At 42.6% G+C, this 22,526-nt stretch overlaps 3 protein-coding genes across 7 annotated transcripts; 2 read left to right on the top strand and 1 right to left on the bottom strand.

The window, feature by feature from the left end:
• Positions 1–27: 27 nt before the first annotated feature.
• ube2r2 (ubiquitin-conjugating enzyme E2R 2) lies at positions 28–5,581 on the bottom strand. 3 transcript variants are annotated; one of them, XM_031846653.1, is made up of 7 exons: positions 4,987–5,581; positions 4,759–4,832; positions 4,463–4,652; positions 1,862–1,948; positions 1,587–1,684; positions 1,121–1,255; positions 28–986 (listed from the first exon to the last, which is right to left on the bottom strand). In XM_031846653.1, the coding sequence occupies exons 3-7, from the start codon at positions 4,637–4,639 to the stop codon at positions 701–703; spliced, it is 783 nt and encodes a 260-aa protein (XP_031702513.1). In that variant the 5' UTR covers positions 4,640–4,652; positions 4,759–4,832; positions 4,987–5,581; the 3' UTR covers positions 28–700. The 3 variants fall into 3 exon arrangements, with proteins under 3 accessions (XP_031702513.1, XP_031702504.1, XP_031702495.1); XM_031846644.1 differs by having other exon boundaries at positions 4,759–4,800; XM_031846635.1 differs by lacking the exon at positions 4,759–4,832.
• A 1,130-nt stretch (positions 5,582–6,711) lies between these two features.
• On the top strand, positions 6,712–14,005 carry ubap1 (ubiquitin associated protein 1). 3 transcript variants are annotated; one of them, XM_031854596.1, is made up of 7 exons: positions 6,712–6,864; positions 9,039–9,087; positions 9,227–9,351; positions 9,618–10,433; positions 10,569–10,727; positions 11,171–11,272; positions 11,486–14,005. In XM_031854596.1, exons 2-7 carry the CDS (start codon positions 9,048–9,050, stop codon positions 11,624–11,626), a joined length of 1,383 nt encoding a protein of 460 aa, XP_031710456.1. In that variant the 5' UTR covers positions 6,712–6,864; positions 9,039–9,047; the 3' UTR covers positions 11,627–14,005. The 3 variants fall into 3 exon arrangements, with proteins under 3 accessions (XP_031710456.1, XP_031710438.1, XP_031710447.1); XM_031854578.1 differs by having other exon boundaries at positions 8,847–9,087; XM_031854587.1 differs by lacking the exon at positions 6,712–6,864 and adding an exon at positions 6,871–8,946.
• A 945-nt stretch (positions 14,006–14,950) lies between these two features.
• Positions 14,951–22,276, top strand: dcaf12 (DDB1 and CUL4 associated factor 12). Its single transcript, XM_031855505.1, has 9 exons — positions 14,951–15,370; positions 17,235–17,525; positions 17,652–17,948; positions 18,413–18,473; positions 18,637–18,830; positions 19,154–19,219; positions 19,571–19,733; positions 19,895–20,073; positions 20,226–22,276. Exons 1-9 carry the CDS (start codon positions 15,311–15,313, stop codon positions 20,382–20,384), a joined length of 1,470 nt encoding a protein of 489 aa, XP_031711365.1. The 5' UTR covers positions 14,951–15,310; the 3' UTR covers positions 20,385–22,276.
• The last annotated feature ends 250 nt before the right edge of the window (positions 22,277–22,526 follow it).

Below are 22,526 nucleotides of genomic sequence, written 5' to 3'. Positions count from 1 at the left end.
ACTACAGTTAAAAGACCGACAAAACTGTAGCAGTTAAACTAAATTTTTAATGGCAAAAACAAGTCTGATAGTTTAGCGTGGATTGAACAATACTGAAATTTCACTGTTGACAACCAAGAAAATAAATTCAATGTCATGGTTGCAACCAAACAGCTTACAGTGCAGTCCGTGAGGAGCTGGTTGCAGGAAAGAGTAATAATAATAATACAGGGAATAAAAACACGGCGGTGGAAATATTCAGGCATGGGGGATGTTTTGCCTCGTCTGGGGTCAGTAACTTGCACAAGATTAATCACACACTGGCCGTAGAGGGACACCACTCTGTTCTGCAGAGGCATGCATTTAAAAAAAAAAAAAAAAAAAAAGTGATATATAACGCAACCTCAAAAACACTTTGGGGGGGTGCTCTCAAAACAGTGCTGGAATAATTTCAACTCTCTGCAAAACATCTGATGCCAGATGGAGTGCAAGCTGTAATTAAGGCAAACGGTGGAAACACACAAATTCTGACTTTGATTTCGACTACAACTATTGTTTGAACGACCATTTGTTTTAGTTTAATAAATGATGAAATGTTTTTTTTGGCAGTTGACTTTTGACCCCACTGTATGTGCAAACACACGCGCACACACGCACACACACACACTGAAAATCGTAACGCAACACATAATAGTAGGGGGGTGGGGTATCATCCAGATCATCATGAGTCTTCGTTGCCAGAGTCGTCCTGGTTGTCGTAGCGTCTGGTGGACGTCCCGCCGTCCTCCGTGGGGCTGATCCCCCCGGCTTCGCCTACGGACTCCATCTCGCTCTCGTCTTCGTCCTCGTCCTCCTCCTCCATGTCGTCATCATAGAGGTCGTCATAGAGGAGGTCTGAACTGCTGTCCTGGGAGGGAACCCTGGTCTGGACGCAGTACTCCGCCAAAGTGGTCGGCACCTTGACGCCATCGCGCTCCGCCTCTGCCGCCGTTGACATCACCTGCTTCCTGTAAACCAGAGAGGAATAAACTCAAAGTCAGTGTTTAATGTCACTTCTATGCGGACAGACCGGGTGATTCTCTGTAAGCACATTGAACATTTGTCTGCACAAGGATGAAAAATAGTCATTATTGTGAATTACCTGATAATCTCTGCGTACTCCTTGTCCTTGCCTTTGCTGTCCCTCCATTTGCGAAACATGACAGACGCGTCCACGTTAGCCGGGGAGAAGGTGTTGGGCTCATTGAGCAGGGAGATCACACTAAGCAGGATCGTCCTGATTGCGACAGAACCACACAGACCGAAAATGAGGACACTCCAATATATCAGATCCTGACTTTGTATGAAAGAAAAGCTCGACTCTGGCTTTTTTTAAACTGTAGCTAGCTTCATCTGAACCTGATCAATTACATGCTGCAACCGATCTGCTCAGGTTTAAATTTCTGTTATTTGTTCCGTTTGTAGACGAACATTGGAAAGTCCTCTGCCCTTATGAATGTCCACATTGCATTCAAAATAACAGCAAAGTTATAAAAAGGCTGCCCGTCTGTGTTGTAGAATGGATTAAAGAGCACAGAGAAGCCAAGGTTGTGTGGAGGAGAGATTACCGGACGTTCTGGGTGGGGTTCCACCTTTCAGAGGGCAGCTCCCCGCTCTGAGGGTCATCGACGGGGGGGTGCAGGATGGAGATGCACACATCTCCGTTCTGGAAAGAGAACAAAATGCACTATTCAACATCTGTCATGACGACATGAGCGTGTCTACATTTAGCCTCTAAATGGCTCCATTTTAACACAAACTATACAAATACCAAATTGGCATGGATAACGGCTAAAACAAATTGTGTGAAAATGACAAAAATGAGAGACACAACATGCTTTACCTCGTAAATGTTGGGGTGCCACATCTTGGTGAGGAAGCGGAAGGTTGGAGGGGAGTACGGGTAGTCAACTGGGAACTTGATGTGAGCCTGGGAGAACAAACAGGTCGACAGTCTACACATGTTTTTACCAAGCTTGACTTCCTTTATGCTAAGTTTCAGCTTGAGGGTGAAGAGAGCCAAGGGAGAGGTGAGTTGATGTTTTGGAGGCTGGCGTAACACATCGATATGTTGAATGTGGAAAAAAAAAAAGTGCTTTATATATCCAAATAAACAAATAACATACGAGTTTGTAATATTTGTAAGACATCATTTCTCGAGTGAGACAAATAAAGTTCTTCCTTCAACAAAAATAAAGAGAAACAACATGAGTCAGCAAAAGTGATGCAGGTGTCTCAAGGAGATATAAATTGCTATGAACTTTAATCTAGATCTCAATGAGGATAAACTTGATATGTCCACACTGGAGCGATATGACAAATTGGATTCTGTTCACTGTTCCAAGTCTATCTGTAATGTCGTTGTAGTGTTTAACCACAAAGTATCATCCTGTCCCCTTTCATTGAAATATATGGTCTCTAGGTACAATCACACCACGAAGCGGTTATCATGCATGTCAGTCATTTGGAATGAATGTCAATAGAGCAAGGCATTAGGTGACACAACAGTCCTGGTTAGTGATGCTTTGATACCGGACCGGATATCGGGCCGATGTTGAATCAAATAGCTGGATCGGGTGACAACGGGGCCGATCTATTCAGTTCAGTTCTATGTTTATATACCTGGAATCTTAACTCCTGTTTAAGTTTTGACCAATGTGTTGCTGCATTAAAAAGGGTTTACACTTGAATTGTATACTGTAAATTTGTTGGCATACAATTTACTATTTTAATAATGAATAACAATTGAGTACATTTATATCTATGTATGCATTTGTTATATTGGGTTTTACAAAGTTAGGAAAAGCAATGATCAAGTCAAGCCTGAAACATAAAAGAATGATCCTCGTCGCTTCCACACATTGAGGCATACAGTTTATGAATTAAACACCGGTATCTGATCTGTACTCGGTATCGGCCGATACACAGAAGCCCAAATATCGGTATCAGGACCGGAAAAGTCAGATCTGTGCAACTCTACTTCTGGTTTCTGTGTTTTCTTTCCGTATTGCGCAATTATCTAGGTGAAAGGCATGTAGGCCTGGGTGTGTGTGTGTGTGTGTGTGTGCAACACCACCCCGGCTCTCACCGAGCTGCTGACACTCAGATAGGACTATCATTGCTCCACAACTCGTCGCTACACCAGAAGCAACCTTGGGACATTAAAAACACAGATGTCATGACACGTGAGCTTCCATGCAGGGTTACATCGTTACACTGGTCAATACCAATACTTCATCAATCACACCTGCACAAAAAGTACATCAGGCGTTCCTTCCTGTAGTATTACAGACTCTAAATAGTATTATTGCAAAGAGATAAGGTCCAGGGTTTGAAAGTGTCTGCAGGCTAAATGTTTTATGTTACATATCTCTTGTAAACACTTGCAGGTAAATTGGAAACTCCAGCTGTTGCACATCTGTCTGTCCTGAAAGAGGGACAAGAATGTACAACAGGATGTCACTGCAAAGCCTAACCCGATCAACGACGGCAGCAACACATGCTCCTCTGAACTATTTTGGCATTCCTGGAAGATTACAGCATCGTCTGCATTGCCTTGACTTGAATGCGGGCTCTCACTGTACCACACTTTTTAGAAGTTACACTGAATAAGTAACATGAAAGACGGCGAGATGAGTCTTGTCGTGCCCTTCTCCGTTACTCTTTTCCTGTGCTGAGGTGCCATTTATAAATCGGTCTCATAGCTAAAAATAGCCATCTGAAGCACAACCATCATACAGCAAGGGGGAGAGGGCTGGACAAGGAGAATGGAGGGAGAGGGGCGAAAGAGGAAAAATTAAAGAAATATTAAATGGCTGTCTACAAAGGCTTAAAATCCAAAATAAATAAATAAATCTTATACCAGCAGAGGTGAGCGGAAAGAGGTGAGCCAGCAGAGTTGAGCTCGGGCATTGCTGAATTATAGTTTTAAAAAAATGCAATAACCATGTTAAGACTTTATTTGCTCTGATACTTTAAACAGAGTCACTGTCACTACTACCTGGCTGTTTTCCAAGTTGCAGCAATCCCCTAGATATCCTATTCGCCAAGAAAACTTACACACAGGAGCACAATTACACCGTGTGAAAAATGTAAATAAACTATCTTTTGTCCCACAATTTTACACAGCACCACGCGCAATGAAAGATCTCTGCATTTAACTCATCCTCGCATTAGGTGCATTGAGCAGCTACTATACAGCATTCGGTGCCTTGCTCAAGGGTACCTCTCCAGCTACCAGTGCACACTCCGTACTTGGTCCCTGTGGGGGACTTGAACTGGCAACCCTCCCGCTCCCAAGCCACAAGGCAGCCCGTACATTCTACTGCCGACTATGAATTAACTTCCAAGAGTGTGTCTCATAATCTAAACCAGGTGACATGTTTTGACTGGTATGAACTCATGATGTCCCGCCCCCTCCTGTTATTAGAAAGCTTGGCCCCACCTTAAAGTAGCCTCCCTCATACAGGGTGTTCGGGGGTCCGAAGATGGCCACTTCCCAGTTGTAGAGGTCAGACTCCTCCACCAGCGTGATGCGGAAGCCCTCCACCGGCTGCTCCTGCAGAGACTTCAGCTCCATCATCAGGGCCTTCTGGGAACTAGGGGTTGCCTGGTGGGCCATGTTAATCCCACTTCTGACACCAGGGGCCACAGGAGGGGGAGGGGGGGAATTATGATACTGTCAGGATCCTACATATGTTTCACATTTCATGGTTACAATTGATTCTGCAGCAAACACACCTACTATCTTGTTTGCCTTTTTGTTTGTATTGATGAGTCTTTCTAGAACACGTTCAGGACAAAAAGAAACACGCCTGCATAGATGAGAGTCCTGCTGCTAAACTGACCGCCACATGAAGGATTCAAACACAAAACAGGATATGTGGCCCTGCCGAGCTAGCTCAAGTCAGTTGGTTTAGTTCGCAGGCCCTTTGTGGGGAAATGCAAAGTTAATAAAAAAGTGTTTACCTCCGTCTCCTTTGCACTGTAATGTGTGTTCGTTTCGTTACAGCTGAGGTACACTCATTGGTCGTCCATGCTAGCCTGGTTATGTCTCGACAAAAGATACAGTGACAGGAGCAGTGGATGTTCTGCTTAATAGCTGGTCCTCGTGTTGTGTTTCCGAAATTCTTTGTGTGCCAGTGTTGACAGTTGACCTGGAGCTAGTATCGGTGTAAAGTCAACGGTCTCCTGCGGATCATTCTCGGGCTCGAAAGAGGAGATTCTCTCTCCCTGACATCTCTCCGTGCTGCTGCTGGTTCGGTGTTCGGACAGGCGCTCAGCTGATCCCCGCTTGTTTATGTTTGTTTATCCGCTCTCTCTCTCTCTTCGGCAGTCTCAACTTCTCCACACGTCAGCTAAACCCCCCTAACCGAGCAACTTCGTTCAAACGGAGCAGCTCTCCTTCCGTCCCCTCCGGCGCACTGGCGGCGGAAAAGCAGGCTGATCAATTCGAGCCTACCGTCGCGAAAAAGGACAGTAAGTTAGCGGTTTACACTCGCGATTGACACTGGATTGCATCGATTTTTTATTTTCCTCCCATCGGTGCTTCCGGCTATCATTGCGCGTGTCTGCAAAACGTAAAGCACGTAACGGGTCTGAACGTGACGTGCGCGCACTCGATGCTGAAGCCAAAAATAATCATGTTGGAAAAAAAAGATTTAAAAAAATAAATGAAGACATTCAGACATTTGTGCATTTTACAATTTTAGATGTTTTTAAAAGTTACTACAATAACTATCTAAAATTACGTGTACTCGCTTTCTTAAACGATGACGTTATTATATTTAATACATTTATTGATCACTAAAAAGGCAGCTCGATGTTAGCTTTCATTTTAACTTCTTCTCACTTAAGTTAGGCTACCTTCTTTCCTTAAACAAACAATTGACATCTGATGCTTGACTTTAGTTCTGTGATTTCTTCAGAGATGACATATCGAAGAACTTCACAGCATACTTTAGGAAGTCCTACATTTCACTATATTATACTTGATCAATAGTTTACATGCTGCTTTCACTAGTTTATCATCATCAGTTCTGACAACAAAGTGGCTTGACTGAGTAGATTAGTTTTTATCATCTGTATAGCCGAGTTGATTACAATCAATTGCACAATATTTTCAATTTCAGAAATGAACGAGGTAATGAGGTTTATTATTACACTACCTAACAGCTAACTTTACCTAACAGCTAACTTTGGGTAAGAATTAGATTAGATGCTGCTCTGTCACTCTCTCTCTCTATTAATCATGTATCTTAATGGCTCCGGATATCGAATAATCTGATTAAAACAAACACAGAAATTAACATCTGTCTCTTTGTAAATTAAATTTTAACATTAGAAGCAGGGCGGTATACATGTCCCTAGGAAAACACAGCACTGAAGAGAATTAGCCGACATTAAAGGGCACCATAAACATTTATCAGAGGCAATAAAATGCACACATTAATAAACTCTTTCAGCCCCAGCTCTTTGATAAATCAATTTCAAGGAGTGCATTTTGTTTAACTAATACAATTTACTCTATTATTCAAAACCTTCATCTGAATGACGAGAAGCACTGCTTTCGCTACCTTTGCTTTAAAAACAGCACCTATCAGCATAGCTCACACCATCGCCTCCACATCTGGATGTGATGTTCTGACGTAACGTAGCCGAGTGACGTCAGACAGGAACCAGTCGAAAGGGAGCTTTGACAAATCAAGATGGCGTCCCACGCTGAAGCAGGAAAGGGATTTCAGTATAAATAAAACTCTTCCTGAGAATAGTTTACATTTGAGTGCCATCTCGGCAAGAACATCGTTTGGGATTTTTGAAAAAACAAACAGGACGGAGCAGACACAGGTGAGAGGAGTCTGTGGTTATATGTGAGCTCAGGTTAGTTTCAGGGGCGGTGGCAGCAGAGACAGCGGTCTGTCTCAACCAGCCACATACTATTACAGCCAGGCCACTAGCTCAGCGTATTAGCATCAACACTAGCTTTTACCTATGAAACATTATCCAGCGGCTAGTGGTTATTTAGTGAATTCATTCATTGGACTTTACTATTTCACCCACACTCATGTCATATCAGACGTTGACTTCTTAGCTAAACTGACACTACATGTTAGCCGTTAGCTGCGTTGAGCTAGGAGTGACCAGAGTACTGATAGCTTAGCTTGTTGCTCAACACTATTATAACTTTATTGACACGAGCTAACGAGCAAACGTTATCGTGCGTAAAGTGTGCCCACTACGTGACAGCTGGGATCCTTGACGTCAATTTTAAAGATAAACCTGTTACGTGATGAATTGTAGGTACTGCGATCCTTTCGGTATCGTTTTAAGTTTGGAGCAGTTAAGATCCCACTAAGCTAGCTAGCTAACACGACTACCTTAACGTGTTGTGCTGTAGTGGTTGTACTCTAACCTCGAGTACAATCTAACTTGTTAAAAACCGCCACGCAGAACAGACGTGTATGGTGGATGTGGTGTTGTATAACATTATGTCGAGTAACTAAAAGATTCTAACCAACCGACGTGGTGTATAACGTCACACGGTTCAAATAAATTAAAGACATCCGATAAGAGAAATAACTCCTGATCGCGAGATCATTCTTGATCACGTGTGGCCCATCACTGTGGTCGCTCATGATCAGCCAGAGAGTCTGTAGTCTAGATTCAAGTTAAAGTGTGATGCCTAAACTCTAAATTGGGGCTAATGGACGCTGAACAAACAGCTCCCAGGTTAGTGTAGTACAAGTAACCTGCCTATAGGTTGTGTTTTCACATAGATGTTTGTAATTGCTCCCGTAGTTGTGCCTACGGTGTAGAAATGTGATAGACTCTGAATTGTAAGTCGCTTTGGTTAAAAACGTCTGCTAAATGACTGTAATGTAATGTAATTATGGATTCCCACGTGAGTCACTCTGCTGGTGCTGGTGATAGTCAGCAGATTGCAGTGTACTACGAGCTACTGTGTATTGCTGCTCATTTTGTGTCTTCATATAAGAATTTGCAAAAACAAACAAAATGCAGTTGTGTTACGCAAGAAAAACAAAACAAAAACAGTAGTTTTTTTTTATTTTTATTGCATCCAGATGAGTGTAGAGAGCAGCAACAAAAACAAAACGCTGAATTCCCCAGGCAGATAATATGGCTGGTATCTTAACTTTCAAAAAAAAATAAAAAATAAAAATCGACATCAGGGTAACATTGTCCATCAACTTCGTCTGTGTTCGAGTATCATTGATTCAAAACACGAGTCCGGTTCCTCTTATCCCACCGTAGTCCTTGCTAATCAAGTGCATATAGCTTTATCCGGGAGGCCACGATGGAGTCAGGTCTCTGTGAAGTTGTGGCCACAACAGTTTCTAAGTTAGATATGTGAAAATTCAATCCCCCCCACATTTTCCCATTGATTCAGTGTTTATTTACAATTTAGCTTATTGGAGCTTTAAGCACTTTTCACTAACAAAAACAGCCCGTTTTCAGCCGTGAGAGTGGATGAAATCTATCACTTTATCTACTGAACACCAGACTTCAGCAGCACACAGATCAAAGTTCTGTGTTGAGCGGATGTGGAAACAGTGGCATCTCTGTGTTGACAATGTCAGCCACTGTTGCGAGGCATGACCAAATAATGGGATTATGTGACTTGACATGCAAAAACGGTGGAATGTACAAAGCCAATGAGAAAGTGAATAATTTTGATTTGAATAGAAAAAAATGATTTGCACGACCATGTGATAAAGTGTCGTTGCTCATGCGCTTTGATTAAAACTCTTCTTTAGGATCAATTTGTGAGCTCAGTGAAAGACGCAAACTATAATCTGCTTTGTCCGAAGAAATGTCACGCTTGAAAGGCGGGGGAAGAAGGACGGATGCAGGGGAATTCCATTTTCATACACTGTTGCCCCATAGGTCGTTGATGTATTGACCGTCCATGTAAATATGAACTCTCTTTGACATTTAAAAAAATATGGCATTCCCACTGCTCACTAACTTTACACCTGGTGTACACTCACGTCTGCTTTCAGAGTCTCTAAATGGCTGCGAGGAAGTCTGGATCAGATGCATACAACAATGGTGAGGAACCTATTTTTAACACTTTCTTGTTTCACTGTTTGACAGCACTGATCCTTCTGAGTGAAGTGTAGGTTCAAGGTGCCTGTAGTTCCACTGTCTGTTCTAATATATGCGTACTTTGTTTTCTTATTGGACACAGGACCCATCAGCTACCTTGATGCTGTTCCCTTCAAGATCAATGACAAATTCCGCTGCCCAGCCAAAGTGGGGCTTCCTGTCGGTTTCTGTCTCCCAGACTGTCGCTCTTTGCTAGTCGACTCGCAGGTAAGGCACAGGAAAATGTTGATTTTGCACCAGTGTATGCTGCACTTACATCCTCAGCAGGCTTAACCATGCTGACCTATTGTTATTGTTTATAAATTACAGCAACCTCAATTTTAGATGGTTTTTTTTTTTTTTTTTTTTTTTTTTAATGATGTTGTAATCTCATGTGGCTCTTACACTCATCATTGTTCTTGTTTTTTTTCCCTGTCGCTCTATGTGCCCTCTTTGCCTGTCTTACTCTCTTCCTCTTTCTGCGGTCTCAACAGTATGACTTTTCTCTGGAGAGGCGTAGCGTGCGCTGGGGGGTTGAACTGGCTGAGGCCAGAGCAGCAGAAGCCCGAGCAGAAGAGGCAGCAGCAGCCAAGCAGGAGGCGGAGAGCAGGGAGTGCTCGGCACAGGCCCAGGACATGGATGCTGGTGGTGGGAAGAAACCCCGGTCTGCTGCAGAGGACCAGGACCTTCTACCACCAGCGTTGAATCCCGTCCTTGCGGGGCTGAGCCATAACGACATCCTCACTCCACTGCCTGCCCCCAGCCTTGGCCCCAGGAAAATCCTGCCCAGCACTCCCCAGCTACACAGCCTCAACCTAGCTGACTTTGAGCGGGAAGAGGACCCCTTTGACAAGCTGGAGCTCAAAACTTTGGACGATAGGGAGGAGCTCAGGAACATCCTTCAGAGCCAGCCCCAGCCCCAACCTCAACCTCCTCCTCCCTCTGTATCCCCACCAGAGGTTTCCCACATGTCACGCGGAAACAGCCCGTCTCCTCCCAGCATCAACACCAGCTTAGCAGCCAAACCTGGCTTTTCCCATAAACCCAACGGGTTGATTGCCTTGCTGGACATGGACAGAGTTGGTCACCCTGGCAGAACGGGGTTTGAAACCGACGATCGCCCCTGCAACATCCGCTCTCTCACTTTTCCCAAGCTCTCTGACTCTGGTGACCCAGAGCCACTGAGGTACAGCCCACTCCCTGCTCCCCGACAGCACCTAATCAATGGCAGCCCACCGCACACACCCAAGGCCCAAGTTATTGTTCCCCCTGAGCCGACCAGCCACACAAACAGTGTCGCACCAAAACCGGTGAGCATAAGATCACATACTGCCAGACTAATTGTGTGCATGGTTTGTTTTTGGAATAGTGACATAGATTAACCAGTGATGGTAGATAACGAATCTCAGGAACCTCATTGACATTCATTCATGTTTTTGCTCCAGGCCAACCCCGGGTCCGGATCTGCTGGTCTGCCGTGTGGTGGAGCGCTGCTCAGCATGACCCCCAGCGAGCGTCAGTGTGTGGAAACCCTTGTGGGCATGGGCTACTCTTATGAGGGTGTCCTACGGGCCATGCAAAGACAGGGGCAGAATGTGGAACAGGTGCGACACCCTCTCGCACTAATGCACAGGAATCTGGATTCCTAGCATATTCATTCGTCAGCGTGCTCAACAGTTCATTGTTTGTGTGCTCGTGTAATTTGGTTCAGTGCAGTTCTTTTGTAAATAGAGCCTTAAATTAAAAATAAAGTTGTTTCATCACACCTTCTGTTGTCTCAAAAGTTATGGCAATAGATATATTTCTGTGATCTGTACAGCTAATACTACACAATATGACCAATCAACCACTGTCAACTAATTAGGGGGGTTAGTATATCAGATTGAATTTGTATTAGCTGGTTTTAAATGATGATCTAGCTTTAGATGCAAGGTGCAAACAGGATAAAGGGAACAATACATTAAAAACATTATCATTTAATAATTTCAATCCAAAATGCATTTTCTATGGATTTTGTAAATAAAAATGTACTTATTGTTTGTCTAAGGTACTGGACTACCTGTTTGTCCATGGGCGTCTGTGTGAGCGGGGCTTCGATGCAATTGCAGTGGAGGAATGTTTAGAGATGTACCAATGCTCAGAGGAAAAGGTCTGTACTATTTGCTATTAGCTAACTGTACACCTGAAGAGCGTGCATTGTGTTTATACGTTAAGTCAAATAATTAGAAGCTAGAAAACACGGTGTTTAGTCTTTAAATATGAGCGACACCCCCTATCTTTTGATAATCAGGATAAATCTATAGATTACATTAATAGATTATTTTAGCTATTGTAGTTTTATTCATTTTGTCATCCTTCCCAGGCTTTGCAGTTCCTTGAGCTAATGTCAAGATTTGGCGAAATGGGATTTCAGCGGGACGCCATCAAAGAGGTGCTGCTGGTCCACAACAACGATCAGGACAAGGCTCTAGAGGACCTGATGGCTCGGGCAGCAGCTAGCTGAGCCGAGCTAACCAGCCAACCAAAGCCCAGCCCAGGGCTCGCCTCCCGCTACGACCCAACACAGCCCCTTCCCTTCTGCCTACCCTGTCACACCATGTCCTGCCCTTGCCTTGGCTGTGGAAGGGACAGCTGGGAGAAGGTTGTATTTCTCTCTCTGTGCTAAAACGTATCGTGTCTCAGCACTTCTTAAAGACTGCGTGCCTAGAGTGGAGGGGGTAAAAGCTTAACAATACTTCATGGTGGTGTTTTCTTTTTTTTCTTCTAAGAAATCCTGGGGTTAGTTCCCAGGATTTTGGACTGCTAGGGTATTCAAGAATCGGAAGAATGACTGCGCTGGAAATGGAGAAACTGAATATAATGAGCTGTGGCGATTTAATGCCGTTCCGAATTGCTTCCTATCGTGGAAGTCCTATCTGTCTGCAGGCAAAAGTGCAGGACCGAATGGGGAGCTGGTGACGGGTTCTGCATCACAGAAAGACCCGTTTGAACTCTTGAAACTCCCAAACGACTAAGCTGCCATCTTCCACTGCGCTGTGCAGACCTGGTAAATGGTGGCGGGGGGCCTAGAGGAGGCTCTCTTTAAACTGAGCCAACTAACGTTAAAAAAGAAAAAAAAAATCGAAATCCCAGTCGCCAGACAGACAACTGACTCTCAAGAAGTGCCCTCTCTGCTCTGGTGCCCTGCACCTACTACTTTGTTCTTTCATTAATTCATCTGTTTTTCTGTTCATTTGGGCGCTTTTTCATGTCGGCATAAAGAGTCCATTTCTTTGATTTCTGTATTAGGAACTGCATAATAGATCCGTAGTCACGATTACTCAGAACATTAGAGATGCTACTCTCCCAGTACGCTCTTCAACCTGCACTGGAAGGGCCTGTTAAAGCAGTGGGGAGACTGAGGTAAAGTTCCTGTCTAGGAAATGATAAGAAATATCCCATAACCCCCTGGCACTGATGTGTCACATACAGCACACAGGTTTCATATGTTATCATCTTATTTAAAATACTACACTGATACTTTCATTTAAACATAAAGAGTTTGATGCGATAATATAAGATATGTTAACTCACGTTGAACTGTCACGGACTTCTGTTTGCAGACTGGAAAAAAAGTGAGTGGGTTTAAAACAAATAAAATGTAAGTGAGGGCTTGTTTTTGCAGCCACATCACAGTGCAATAGAGACATTTCATATTGTGTTACTGTTGACTCGAGTAATGTTGTCGGGAGATAAGAAATGGTCTTCAAGCCTTGATAGAAATTGGGATATGACTAGAATGGGTTTGATTTCAGTGATCGCCATAATTTATTCTCTGTTTTTTGGATTTCATGTCACACAATCTAATCAAACATGACTTTTTGTTTGTTGACTTCCACTTTCTTTTCTCATGTGTAGTATGAAATGAGTGGCCATCTTGATTTTAGGTTTGTTGCCATCTCCACAGTCTTAAATGTAAATTTAACAAATGTTTGTCACCACAAGCTAAAAGCATTTCCCCCATATATGTCGATTGGGTGTTTAAAAGAGGGCCAGGATCCTTTATTTTCATAGTATGTGTCTGGGTTCAGTGCTACACAAATGTTTTAAAAAGCATGTCTGCTCAGTTGCACCAAAGGTAAGGATGACAGAATGTCCTGTAATCTTGATCTCCGTGGTACTGATGGGGATCGTGAGAGGCGTGGTAACGGATTAACGATTCAAAGTTAGCAAAATGTGACTTTGGAGAAGCAGCACTTTGCTTGGGGCAGGTCCAGTACTTTGTTCTATGTTTCACGATTACAAAAAATTAATTATCCACCCACAAATCAATTTTAAAACAATGCCTGGTTTTGGAAAAAAATTTATAGGGTGGTTTATTTCCAATACAGACATCATTTTGCTTCGACCAAGCATCTGCAGAATATACGGCACCACTAAAACCAGACAAATGAGCACATGCTTGCAGGAAATAAATCTCCCTCTGGGATGCTTTCAACCAACTTGCAAGCAAAGTGAAAACACCCCAGTGTTTGCTAATGTGACGCACGTCATCGTCAACCTGTCCTTCAATCCATTCTGCTGTTTCTGTGGAAAGGACGGTGCCTGATGCACGCAAACAACACAACACGGGCAGGTTCTGGACGACCTCCCTTTCCGTTGTGCGGGTAGGTTGTCATTACGTAGGGTTTATGTATCTCTTAAGTCGCAGCATAATTTAACAGGGCGCCAGTGAACCTAATGAACGTTGAAATATCTCAACAGTATAATTAAGAGTTGACTGAGTTAAGTGTTCTTTCCCAAGCTCCTGAAATGTGATTTGCAAAATGTTCAATTTCTTCTTGAATGATTTGGAAAATCCTCATGATTAAATGTGCACATCTTTTTCAGTGGTGAGACTGTTCATCGTTGCTGTTTGTTGAATTTTTTTTAAACTTAATTTGATATAGGTTCTTTTCTCAAGTATGGTGACAACATATTAGATGTGTTGACATGCAGCTGATGAGAAAGCACAACTCTCCTGCTCCCTGTTTGTTCCTCTTCTACAGCAAATGCATTTTTTGTTCTCTTGGTTCAGTTTGCAGCAACAATACAGATGAGTGTCCATACAGGTATTGTCAGTGGCAACTGGAAACATCTGTGTGGCCCATCAGCAGAAAAAAAGACAGTTATGCATCAGAATATAGAGACCATATTTGGTCTGCCTGAGCTCACCAGGGTTGATAAACAGAAGATTACAGAGTCGTGTATAATGTCTGTTAACAGATATGAGTTGAGGTCCTAGGTAGTGACAAGCCATCTGTGTGATTTCAGATTCTCATGTCATCAATGATTTTGTGCTCAACCAAACAATGGCCACCTTAAGAACAATCGCAGAAGTTAAGTCTCTGGAGAATTTATAATATTAAGATGTATGATTTCTTCCCTTTAACCTGAGATTGTCCAGATGGCCTGCTAGAAGTTCTCAATGTTCACAATAACTATTACAAATATAGATACCAAATGTCATGAATAACAGACAGAACAATGCCCAATGAATTATATAAAAATATTAATATTTTTATTATTTTTGTCATTTAATAAAACTGCATTTTCTAACAAAGCACACATTTGACAGCTCATGATTGGATTGTATTGACACATTTCCTGAAATAAAAATTAAAACAATAAAAGATTGCTGTTATGAAATTTATATTTGGGCATATTAAAAAAACATTCTTTTCCCGCTGACACAAAATAGTATTTCCTTAAAACGGGGAGAAAACATCTGATCAATGATCTCACGCAGTTGGCGTGAACGAGCACGCATGACGCTCGCGTTCACGTACGACCTTGTTTTTGTTGATGTTTAATTTTAGTGCGGCTGCGCGATGGTCAATGTTTTCGCCGTTGCTGACGCGACTCGGTAGGAGAAAAAGGAGAGTGTGTACCCTCTGGTTGTAGCTAGCGACGTTGTTAGAATCTGAAAAAGGAGTACAACCAGACTGTATTATTACTTGGGAGCCAAGAAGGCAAGCTAATGAGAGTAGGTCAGCGACAATCCTAAACCGGTGACTAACCAACCTCTCCCGTATGTGATCGCCCTTGCTCGTCGTCGGACGCTGCCAGCGAGGGCCAAGGAACAACACAGCATATCGCCATTATATGATCCAGTGTCCAGAGTCACTTTTACCCTCCATGTGGGTGAGGGAGCTGTGTGTCTCAGATTATGGCGAGAAAAACAGTTAGCAGGAAAAGGAAGGCAGGAGAGCCCAAGGACCAACAACAGGTAGGCGGAAACTCGGTGCGGATCTGTATTAACTAAGCTAACGCTAGTCAGTTATATTAGCATGCTAACTAGCATTGGGCTAACCAGGTTTTTAGCTGATTAAAGCCATGTCAGAGGCAAGCTATATATGACATTTTAACCAATGAACCACTACAATATATTACACTATGTGAACATAACATCCACCAAACAGATGACAACTGCAGTCATTGTTAACGACATGTTTATATTTGAAAGTCAGAAACGTTACCCGTTAATGTTAGCATGGCGTTATCCAAAGGGTGTCCGTTATCAATGCGACAGCTGGGTCAACGTTAGCCGAAGGGCTAGTTACCTCGTCTTATTATTATTTGATTGTAATCACGATTAAATAACATGTTCGTTGGTAGATACAATTGACAGTCCCTTGTTCGCTTGGGGTCATCACCTGTCACCCTACAGTCACTATCCAGAAGAGCGTTTGTCATAATTTAAAACGGAATTTGTCCAAATATAAGGCATAACGTTAGCCGTTGCTAGCTGTTAAGCTAACGTTAGCAGATATACGTTAACTAAGTTAGCTAGCATAGCTCACTTAAATATATATATAATATACACAGACCAACCGTAGATCGGCCTGTCCAAGATAATGGAATGGACATTCATCAGTCAGTCCTGAGCCCAGTTGCTGACACCATAATTTAAGCTTTGGCTTTTAAATTTGTCAGCAGCATCACTAGCTTTTCATTAAAAATAGCAATACTGTACGAGCTTCCTTTTTCTGCATCGTATGTTAACAATGCCAATGTGTGTGAGGTCACAATCATTCATCAGTAGAATTAAACCAAATCTATGTCAATATAATTATTTTTTTAGTCTGCTTTTTGTGTTGTTTTTACACAGCCTATAATGGGTATGAATAATTAGGCCAAGGTTAGACAATTCATAATCATCCCATAACATTTGTAATGTTATTGTGATGCCAATTCAGATTCTTCTGGTTGTTTCTGTGTGAGCGATCAAATATGTCGAACAAAATGTAACAGGTTTTTTTGCATATCCTTTAAGTATGAGATGCCTCACAAAACAATGATTAGGAACTGGTGTATGCCTCTGTATAGAAGAATGGTGCTCAGGGACAGGGACCCTTAAACGTTTCCAAACGTTTGGGTACTCTGCATTATTTAAGCAGCTTTAAAATAAGTGAAAATTCATCCATCTGATGTCTTCTTTCAAGACTAGCTGTTCTGCCAGTTTCTGTGTTACCTCTTTCATTTTAAGAGAGTCCCAGGTAATATAATTTTACCATTATGGCAAATTGCAATTTGTATACAATATTAGTGTACCAGCTTTGGCTGTGTAATTAAATATCTCTATAAAGTAAATTATAAATCAACACAATAAAGTGGAATATCACTTTTAAAGCCTGAAGTTGTATATTGTTAGTTTGAGAGCTTTCAATTTTACAGGCCAATTTAGATTTATATGCCCATAAAAGTCTTAGCAACAAGCCACTTAGTGTTGCAAAGTTTAAATGAATGGTCAGGTGTGTGTGCGTGTGTGCGTGTGTGTGTGTGTGTGTTATGAGGTCTACTGACTAAATATAGGGGTGGTCTTAACCTACATCATAGACAGCCAATAATATTGGCCTACCTGTGCAATATAAAATTCAGGGCTTTTGTGTAGACTAGGTCTGTAAATTGAGTACACATCCCGATGAAGTGTCAAGGATGTGTGTGGTTCTGCTGTAATATTTCCATGATCCACTAAACTTTTCCGCAATTGTAAGTAAAACATTATTATTGCTAGTCTCTGAAACATGTTGGATTTGACTAAAGTCATGGTTTTGCCACTAAATTTTTATTTTCCCCCTCTCTTTCCTCAGCTGGGCTGGTGTCAAGCGCCACACAAGCGGAGCCGTGTTTCTTGTTCATCACGTCATGCCCAGCAGTGGTGGTGCAGTCGGCGCTCAGTGGTATGTGCCCTCCGGGGGCGGGAGTTCAGACCTCAACAGCAGCACGAGTTACGGCTCCAGCGGAGCCTCCGGGGCTTTGCCGCCGGCAGGCTCCCTGGCATTCTCAAGGAGAGAGAGTTCTCCCTAGGGCGACTCAACAAGGTGTTTGCTTCACAGTGGCTCAACCACAGGCAGGTGGTGTGTGGGACCAAGTGTAACACGGTGAGATGTCATTTTGTTACTCACCTGCATTCATTGGTTTGACATATTTCTAACACTTAGTGTAAGATTACATGCACTCAAATATTTGATATTCTAACCAGATGTCTTTCCTTCCTTTACCTGCAGCTTTTTGTAGCTGATGTCCTGACAGGGCAGATAACACGCATTCCCATGCTGAAGGACAGGGAGTGTCATGGTGCAGGCTCTGGGGCGGTGGGTGCAGTGGGTGCGGTGGGTGCAGTGGTGGCGGGGCGGCATTACCAACCCACAGGAGTGTCCCGTGCCCGGCTGGACCAGCAGGGCTGTGGGATCCACGCTATTGAACTCAACCCTTCTGGAACGCTGCTAGCTACAGGAGGAGACAACCCCAACAGCCTGGCCATCTACCAGCTGCCCACATTGGACCCTGTTTGTGTGGGAGATGTAAGTGGTTTGGGTTATCTGACATCCAGTCATCGCTTATGGTTTCTAATCCTCTCTTTTTGCCCACTGTAAGTCATTCTGTTACAATTCTTGCAAAAATATATTGCACTGTCTGTCCACCAGCCACAGTGTTTGAGTCCTGCCAGCATGGCGTATCATGGAGGGTTTGCTGTCCCCAGAGGATGAATTCTAAGGATGTTTTTGTGATTCCTTGACTGTTGATTAAGTGCCAAAGAGTGTCAAATGTTCCACTTGGTCAACACTTTTCATACCAAGATAACACTTGTGATTGATTCCCTGATTGCATACTCTCAACCAGAGAGGGGTGAAATAATTAGATTTTATAACTATGATGTATATTTTGTTCATATTTCCCAGCCACCGTTTAGCAATAGCTGTTCAGCAATTCACGCAGAAGAACACACGGTTGTTTTGCTTTTACATAGTGGCCATTATTTTTTCAGGAAGGTCACAATGACTGGATCTTCTCCATAGCTTGGATCAGTGACAACATGGCGGTTTCTGGTGAGTTGGGTATATGAGTTTAGTTGTATGAATGTCCACTGCTGTGTGAGCATTGTGCACAATACCCAAATGACAATCCTATGTCTATTTTTCACTTTTGTATGCTGTTCGTGGAGCCAGAAATACTCTAGGCAGTAATCAACATGTGTTTTTAAATTCCTAGGGTCCAGAGATGGCTCCATGGGCCTGTGGGAGGTGACAGAGGAAGTAATGAGCCAGGCGGAGCGGAGTCAGAATGAAGAGGCGGTACCCTCATACGCCCACATATCCCACCGTGCCCTCAAGGACATCCCAAAGGAGTACACTAACCCATACAACTGTAAAGTCCGTGCCCTGGCCTTCAACAACAACCATAAGGTAAGAATCATCGTCCTGGGGAACCATGTGATTGATTTCTTACAATTGCTTTATAGTTGGATATTTAGCGTACACATGGCCATCAGAGGAGTGGATTGTGCTACAGGAGTGGATGATTAGATGTATTTCTTTACGCTGAAAGTGAGTCACCAGAGAAATCCACTGTATCAATCCTTCAAGCTGACCACAGTAGTGGTCAAGCCTGCAAAGTATTAGAAGTTTCACATCAAAACAAACAAGTTGACTGTCAGAGCCTGTTGCCTCTGCACATCTTAGCATCAGTTATTTACATCTGTCTTCCCATGTGTGTCTTCCCTTTCTAGGAGCTTGGTGCTGTGTCTCTGGATGGCTATTTCCACCTCTGGAAAGCTGAGCACAACTTGTGCAAGGTAACTCCCATTACTATAGTGTGACTAATAATCATGTGATGCGTTTTCTCTGCATACTTCATACCATAGTGATACATTCAGCTAAGAGAGAACAGGGTGACTACAGCTTGCTGCAAGTTGTATTAGTGCTTTTTTTACACTGCCAGTTAAGTCTGATACGAGATCGATTGCTCACCAAAATAGTAAATATCCGTCTAATATTCTTATATTTTCGTACACTTTTCTTATTTAATGGAGTGTCACAGACATGCATGTGCACAATTATGTGTCAACTATACGGAGAAAGAAGGACTGTTGTTGACATCACCTTTACTTAGTTCCCATTTAACATTCTATGGTGTTTCCCTCTAGATACTGTCCACCAAGCTGCCTCACTGCAAAGAGAATGTGTGTCTGGCATATGGGGAGGAATGGTCGGTGTACGCTGTGGGTTCTCAGGCCCATGTGTCCTTTCTGGATCCACGGCAGCCTACACACAGCATCAAGTCTGTCAATTCAAGAGAGAGAGGAAGTGGTGAGTAATCCGTAAACTTATGGAAGGAAAAAAAAAAAGAAGCTACAGCAATGGCAGAAGCGGAGGGCTGATTACCTCCCGAAACTACGTCATGACAATGTTTAAATACTGCCGTTTACTTTTGAGTATCTATGCATTCGAGACTTCTTTTGTCTGTGCAGGGATCCGTTCAGTGAGTTTCTACGAGCACATTGTGACAGTGGGCACCGGTCAAGGTTCCCTTCTCTTCTACGACATCCGGGCCCAGAGATTTCTAGAGAACCCTTTAAATCCAGGCGGAGGGTACCGGAAGTTCCCAGGAGATGGCATCCTCAAACTCTCGACAGGGAAAGGCTGGCTGGTACACATTATTTGCCTATTTGCCTTTGATAATAAACATATAAGTGCTTAGCTTGAGTTGACCTCACACAGATGTTGTAGCATTGTTGTCATAGATTTAGTTTTCACTACTTTTCACTTCCTTCTCTCCTCTCCTGCTCTCCCAACTCTCAGAATCACGATGAGACGTGGAGGAGTTACTTCTCAGACATTCATTCCTTCCCCAACGCGGTGTACACCCACTGCTACGACGACTCTGGCACCAAGCTGTTCGTAGCAGGTGGACCACTCTGTTCTGGCCTGCACGGCAACTACGCAGGACTGTGGAGCTAGCCTCTCCGTCTCCTCCGTCACTCTATCACTACATCCTCGTCCAGACTTTTTCCCCTAACCAGTCCCTCCGTCCCTCTCCCTCTTCAAGTCCGTTGACATCACTGTCTTTGGTATTCCTCTTGCTCATTGAAGTGTCACTCTGTTTTGCTCACATGTGGACTCAGGAGCATGATCTTGCCCCCACAGTATCACAGCTTTGAATATTGTCGTTGTGTATGTTAGTGTCCTCATATTCCTCTATCCCTTTCTCTCCCAATTATTCCTTTTTCTCCTTCCACATCAACTACTTAGTTTTTTGTATTGAAATGTGTACAAACAATGAACTAGTCATCTTTAAACGCTGCAAAGTCTGCCACTGAGGGACTCTGAAGAGTTTTGAGAAACATCTAGACTAAAGTAGTACATGTTTTCAGAATTTAAAATGTCCAACCCGCAGGGATTAGGCTATGGTATTTCGCTGGCTTGTTTTTTTGTATGCAAGGACAGTGTTTACTGCTGCTTCCTCGGTGGTAAAAGACGGTGTCTTTGTGGAATACCTGTGGAATTTTTCTTCCAAAAGTTCCTTTTCATTCTCTCACTAAAATGGACGGCAATAACAGAGAGGGAGAGAGGAAGAAGAATGACTGAAGAGACAGTTAATGTCGAAGGACTGAGCCGGAGTGCGGTTTGACATTCGATAGAGAATACTTACTAGTCGGAGCAGCCCGTCCTGTCCCACAACAATCACAAAGAACTTCTCTCTTCTCCACGCAGAAGTAAAAGCAAAGAAGCCAATCAAAATGGAACTTTGTGTTCATATTTGTTCTTACCGAGATGATGTAAAGGTGAAACATAAAGATTGCTAAATGCAGTGTTGTTCTGCTATTAATTAATCCCAACAAATGCTTATTTTACTTTTTTGTGTGTGACTTGACAGGCGTACCCCTGCTGATATTCTAATTTTCATTGTTTGTATTTATTTTCCCGTTTCTCCGTCACCTTTATTCAGTTAAGCAGCTATAAACACCCCTGGTGTTTATAGCTGCTTCTTTTGAAGGATGTATTGTCTCTTTGACCTTTTGCATATGTTCCTGTTCTCTTTGACCAGAATACTTTGAGCAGATTTGACCATTAGTGGTGTTCAAATTCTGATCTGTTATTGTTACAATTGAACCCACGGTTTTAAGTTTTGGTAGCAAATACAAATATGATTACTGATAGATTGAGGAGCCTTTAATGTTGAGGTTAAATCCCTCCCATTTATTCTGGGATTCCTCCACAGGAACTAGGGAGAAGATCTGTGGTAGTCCACTTTGATCTTCTCAGTCATCCAGCAAGAAGGATGCAAGGAGAACTATTGAGGGTTTTTGGACTCTACCCTGGAGTAAGATGCTGCAGGCACATACATTTATTGTCACCGTTGTAAAACTTTATTCTTTTTTGTACCAAGGAGTGAGTGATTCTGCTTTTTTCCTTGTTTGGTAGAGGCAGGCTTGACTTATGTTTTTGCCTTCCTCTGGTCTTTCTGTGAAAGACTGCCGCAGGCGATCATAGCTTTTCCTTTTCTACATGGAACTTTTCTGTAGTTTTCATGATAATGACATATTGAAAAGAGAAACCCCAATTACGACCACAATTTGAACAAATAAACCAACACTTTTAAAGTGTATTTTATATATAAATGTGTATATGTATGTGTAAAATACATTGGGACAGTTGCATACATTTTTATGTATATGTCTGAGGAGGTGTGTGGATTGATCTGTCTACTTGGTGATGCCCTGTTTTTTTTATACATGCCTCGTGAATGTTTTTACAAATGACTGAATCTGAGGATATTGTAAGATATAAACATCTGAAAAAAACAAGCTATTAAATCTTTAAAAAAAAAAGTAAATAAAAAAGTAAATGTATATTGATGTAACGTTTCTTTTTTCATGCTTGACCATCATTTATTCTTGAATTAAAATGGTTCACTGCTAAATCTAGATGTTGCCATTCATGATGTATAACCATATAAAATAAAGTAATCCTTTATTATATGGGAGCTTTCAGGACAGGAAGGTCTCTGTGGTAGACCAGTCTGCATTGTTGTCATATGCTGTAGAAATACGCATCTCCAATGAACACAACAGAGTATATATATATATATATATTAGCAGT

This window comes from Anarrhichthys ocellatus, unplaced genomic scaffold (genome assembly GCF_004355925.1).
Source record: "Anarrhichthys ocellatus isolate YVR2014 unplaced genomic scaffold, GSC_Weel_1.0 scaffold1, whole genome shotgun sequence".
Taxonomy (NCBI): Eukaryota; Metazoa; Chordata; class Actinopteri; order Perciformes; family Anarhichadidae; genus Anarrhichthys; species Anarrhichthys ocellatus.
The sequence above is the reverse complement of the archived record's forward strand: the minus strand, read 5'-3'. Positions and strand labels throughout refer to the sequence as shown.